Source organism: Loa loa (genome assembly GCF_000183805.2).
Source record: "Loa loa unplaced genomic scaffold supercont3.42, whole genome shotgun sequence".
Classification (NCBI taxonomy): Eukaryota; Metazoa; Nematoda; class Chromadorea; order Rhabditida; family Onchocercidae; genus Loa; species Loa loa.
The window spans coordinates 301,777-306,106 of record NW_018108222.1 but is presented as its reverse complement, the minus strand read 5'-3'; the positions used below and the strand labels follow the sequence as shown (position 1 = coordinate 306,106).

The following is a 4,330-nucleotide window of genomic DNA, read 5'->3' as shown; positions in this document are numbered from 1 at the left end:
ATCATTGCGCGTTGTGTGTTCGTTTGCTTTGTCGAGTTGGCGATTCTTTTTCCCTTCAAACTGTTCTTTTGAAGAAACTTAGCATTTGTCGTGGAATTAAATGATAACCACCATCCATATGTTGGCGATTTTTTTAACCAACCACACATCGCGCATTTTCTCTTCCTTTTTCATTACTCAGAGTGGGGTAGTAAGCATTAAAATGGAGAGCTAATCCTAAAGACAAAGTATAAAACGTTAATATAGATCCAAATGTTGACGTAAAAATTGAAAGGACGAACTTATTCTTTCCCTTAACATTTTCACAATCGTCACCAACCGTTTCTTTTCTTTTCTTTCCTCTGATATTTTTTATTCCTGGCAAATGCAATCCCTTCAATATTTACATCCAACATGACAAATCAGACAGTTATCTCTCACTTCAACTTCGCTTCCCGCATCGATTTCTCATTGCCAGAGGGATGTTAGCATTGTCAAGCTCACCCAAAAACCGCATTGTGAACGTCGCCAAGCGGCTGCGTTAATTTTCGGCGGTTGCTTTACCGCGCAAACTACTTTCCCAGAAGTTTGGTTGGTTTGCGTGTCTCACGGTTTAGAGAGTTCCAGTGATAGCGTTTCCTTTAGTTGGATGATTTATGTTGAGTATTTTTGCAGGATAATTGTCTTCTTTTTTCATGTTTAAAATTAGATTGATGGATAAATCCGTTGCTTGCATCGGGATTATAGTATTCCATTTTTCTCCATTTCTCGGTGAATTTCATCTACTTATTGGGTGGGTCTTCTGCTTTTGGCAAAAAACGATTCATAATTCATATTTCGATTCACAAATCGTATTTCTTACCGCGAAATTCTTCAAGAAATCACCTATTTTGGGAAGGTTTGAAACGGAAAAAACATGTTGCTGGGTTATGTGAGAAGGAAATGTATTAAACTGGCGTTGTTGAACAACTAATGAATAGAACGAGGCAAATCGAGAATCGTATAGTTAGTATTGTAAGTACTGTAAGGAAAGATTACATAAAGGATTCACTAGTGGAATTCATGTTTACAGTCGTATCATTTAATCGGATAGGTGGGATATTTCCTATTTGTTTCCTTCCAGTAGTTCTGGTCTAATAAGCATGGATTATAATTATGCATTGTAGTCACTATAAATCAGAACCTTCGATCGCTTTTTTTTGGTGCAACTGCCTGACTTATGGAATGATTTACAGGTAAAATCAATACATTTGCAATTTTGGGTTGCATCTTCTTATCAGGTGCTACTCAAAGGCCTTCCTTAAGCAGATTGGTAGGTTTGTTTCCTTTGAATTTGCTGTGGTTTTTGAAAAGTTAATGGGGCATGAAATGATGAAGATCTATGAAAGATTTGGACGGTCGGGATTTCCAAAAATATCGTTTGGATTGCATTTCCCTTCTGTATTATATCAATTTTTTAAAGTTTTACCCTTGAAATGTCTGTTACGGAGCAGTGATTAATGCTTTCTAGTTTTCGCTCCACACCTTTTTTACGTTCTCATTCCTCTGTTGTGTATAAAACTAATTAACTGCGCTGAATCAGAACAACACCTTCACACTTTTACATTCTAAAGGCTTTAGAAATTTGTAAAAAGAAAAAACTACTTAATTGTTAGCTTTGGTGTATCACATTTTAAGGAAAATTAGTGGAATTCTCAGTTTGACAAATTTCTTGAATTTTCAAAATTTGTAACAGTCGTTGGGAAGTTGGTGCATATATTCTTTTCCTCAACTTATGTTTCTGTTTAATAAAATAACTGTGGTGTCAATAATAAATTCGATTAAACGTCTGGTAACGTTCTGATGTACGACTCAGATTTATTTTCCGTTTATTATAAATCCCATCTGCACCTGAAACACTTAGCTCAAGAAATAATATCTTTTTAAAGGAATCGATCTGGTTTAAGTTAAAAAGTCTAGTTATGCATTCTGAATTTCGTTCAATACATATCAGTAATAAAGCGATATCAATAGTAAAGCATATGAAAAAGAATTTTTACTGATCTGTTTGCCACTAGCAAAGTGATCACGATACCATGACCACAGAAATATTTGTGTACGTTATTATAAGGGAATTAAGTCAATGAGATCAATATCCATAACATTACAGTACTGAAAAACGAAGCCCGAACTAGCCCAGCGGAACACGCGAGCCGATCACTGTTGATTAACGAGCCGGAACAATACAGTGAAAAATTTTCGCATGAAACATGGAAAAAGTTGTAAATTATGAGCAAGAAAAATCCATTGAGTCATCTGATATAGCGAACGAAGGTTGGTACTTATCACTTCATTGACGTCCATTAACTTTTAAAACGCTTCACATTTGTCATTATTTTTGCATTTTTTAACATTTTTATTCTGTCCTTGTTTATCACTCTTCATTTTCTTTTGCTGTTTGTATTACTCTATAATCAAAGCAAATTGTTTTAAATGAATGGTTTTGTGTGTATCGTTACATTCATGATAGGGTATGAATCAGAAATAGGAATGTTGGCTGGATAGTTTGTGTTATCGCATATTTCTTATCTTACTAATAACAACATAACTTCTCCAGTAAACCAATGAACAACTTGCAATCTATAAGAAATGTATTACTTGTCGATTTGTTTCGTAAAATTGTCGATTTGTTTCAACTTGTTCATTGGTTAGTATTCGTAAAAATTACCTAAGAAAAAGCCTGCCAGTTTATGTGACAGAATTGGTTATGGGAAACAAAACTAATGCAAGATTGTAGTTTGGTTACTTGTGCAGTTGTTTAGTTGTGTGACATAAAATACTGATGAAAAAAGAAAGTCTGAATGTCCTGGAGAATATAAGTGCTAATGCTTTGGACTGCGTTAGTCTATTAAATTATGAAAAGTCGATTTATTACTTTAGTAATTACTTATAATATCACTAATGGTTTTAATGCTATGTTGCTTAGTTTCCGATTAAAAATTTTTAGGATCACTAAATCTAGCGCCAGGTGCTGAACGTTATTACACCGCGTTACAGAATGGTGGTACTGCAGGGGCAAGTGGAATAAATCATCCCGAAACGGGTGTTAGTGTTCTTGACTATAGCACGGATTTTCCGGAACTGCCGGACAAACCGAATGCATGCGCTTCACAGCTACTTGGCGGTGTATGGAACAAGCCTCCTGCTGTTCGTTCTGAAAGAACCACCCAGGTAATTTCTTGTTCTGTTAGTTTTCAGGATGTGACATATCATTTTCATGTTTCACTACGTATTTCCTGACCTTAAATTGTACAAGACAAAAGAAATATGAAAGAAAAGGAAAAGTTCCATTTTGCTTCTTTACGCTATGGGACTATAATGGTATGTCTTGTTATACCTGTTTAAGGAAATTGTGTTGTGGAAATAGCAACGGTTGATACTGCAAAGACGCTGAATATATGTTTACAGTTTCAGATTAAATGAGAAAACATTGTTATGTGCGTTGCCGTCTCAGATTATGCGATCCACGTAGAATGTTGTAAATATTAAGGATAGATTATACGGAATCCTTCTTGGTGCTACAATGAGTTTTGCTTTGTTTCGTTAACCTGGCGCTCCTGTATTTTGCAGCATTCTGTTTGTTCTAGATTAGGATATTTTTTGTTCATCGTAAAAGCTGCATTTCAGATATTTTACAGGTTTACCATCTCTCTGGCGATGAACGTGCTTCAAGAACTGGTAGTAAAAATTTCGGAAATACTAACGAAGAACAGCAAAAATGCAATGAAATAGCTATAGCAACTGGCACACAGATTGAAATTTGTGAAGCTAAAGATCATTCGTTAACGCTTTTAATAACTGGGAAACGTCAACGGGTTGAAGAAGCACGTTCACATATTGCACGCAAGCTGAAAACTCAAGCAGCTCGTGAAATTGCAATACCGAAGGAACATCATCGTGTTTTGATCGGTATGCTTGAAATAGTTTTCGCTAACTAGTGCCTTGGAAAGTCATGGTTAACTGTTTAGGGCTCACTGTGCCAATTAACACCTTAAATCAGCTTGCAGGTTGAGCTTATGTCATTTCGATAACTACTGTATTTATTCTTTTTACTCTAGGAAGAGAAGGTATCAAATTGCGACAACTGGAGCAAGATACGGATTGTCGAATAATGGTACCAGGCCGTGATTCACCGAGTGATATCATCAAAATAATTGGTCCACGTGATGGTATCGAAAAAGCAGTACATGAAATTCAACTTGTAAGCGATAAACAAGTAAGGTTTTATGCTAATCTTTGTTCTTCAACACTAATCTTGGTTCTTCAATTATTGTTACTGATTATTATTTACCATTTACTATTATTATTACTA

The 4,330-nt window shown here is 35.4% G+C and overlaps 1 protein-coding gene across 1 annotated transcript in view; it reads left to right on the top strand.

Moving 5' to 3' along the window:
• Positions 1 to 2,228: 2,228 nt before the first annotated feature.
• Positions 2,229 to 4,330, top strand: part of LOAG_17126 (KH domain-containing protein) — a gene marked incomplete at its 5' end in the record, with an annotated part of 11,407 nt that continues 9,305 nt past the window's right edge. The window contains 4 exons of the mRNA XM_020449784.1: positions 2,229 to 2,292; positions 2,966 to 3,189; positions 3,657 to 3,927; positions 4,077 to 4,234. Of these exons, the coding sequence (XP_020306642.1) occupies positions 2,229 to 2,292; positions 2,966 to 3,189; positions 3,657 to 3,927; positions 4,077 to 4,234 (717 nt within the window). The remainder of the gene's footprint in view (positions 2,293 to 2,965; positions 3,190 to 3,656; positions 3,928 to 4,076; positions 4,235 to 4,330) is intronic.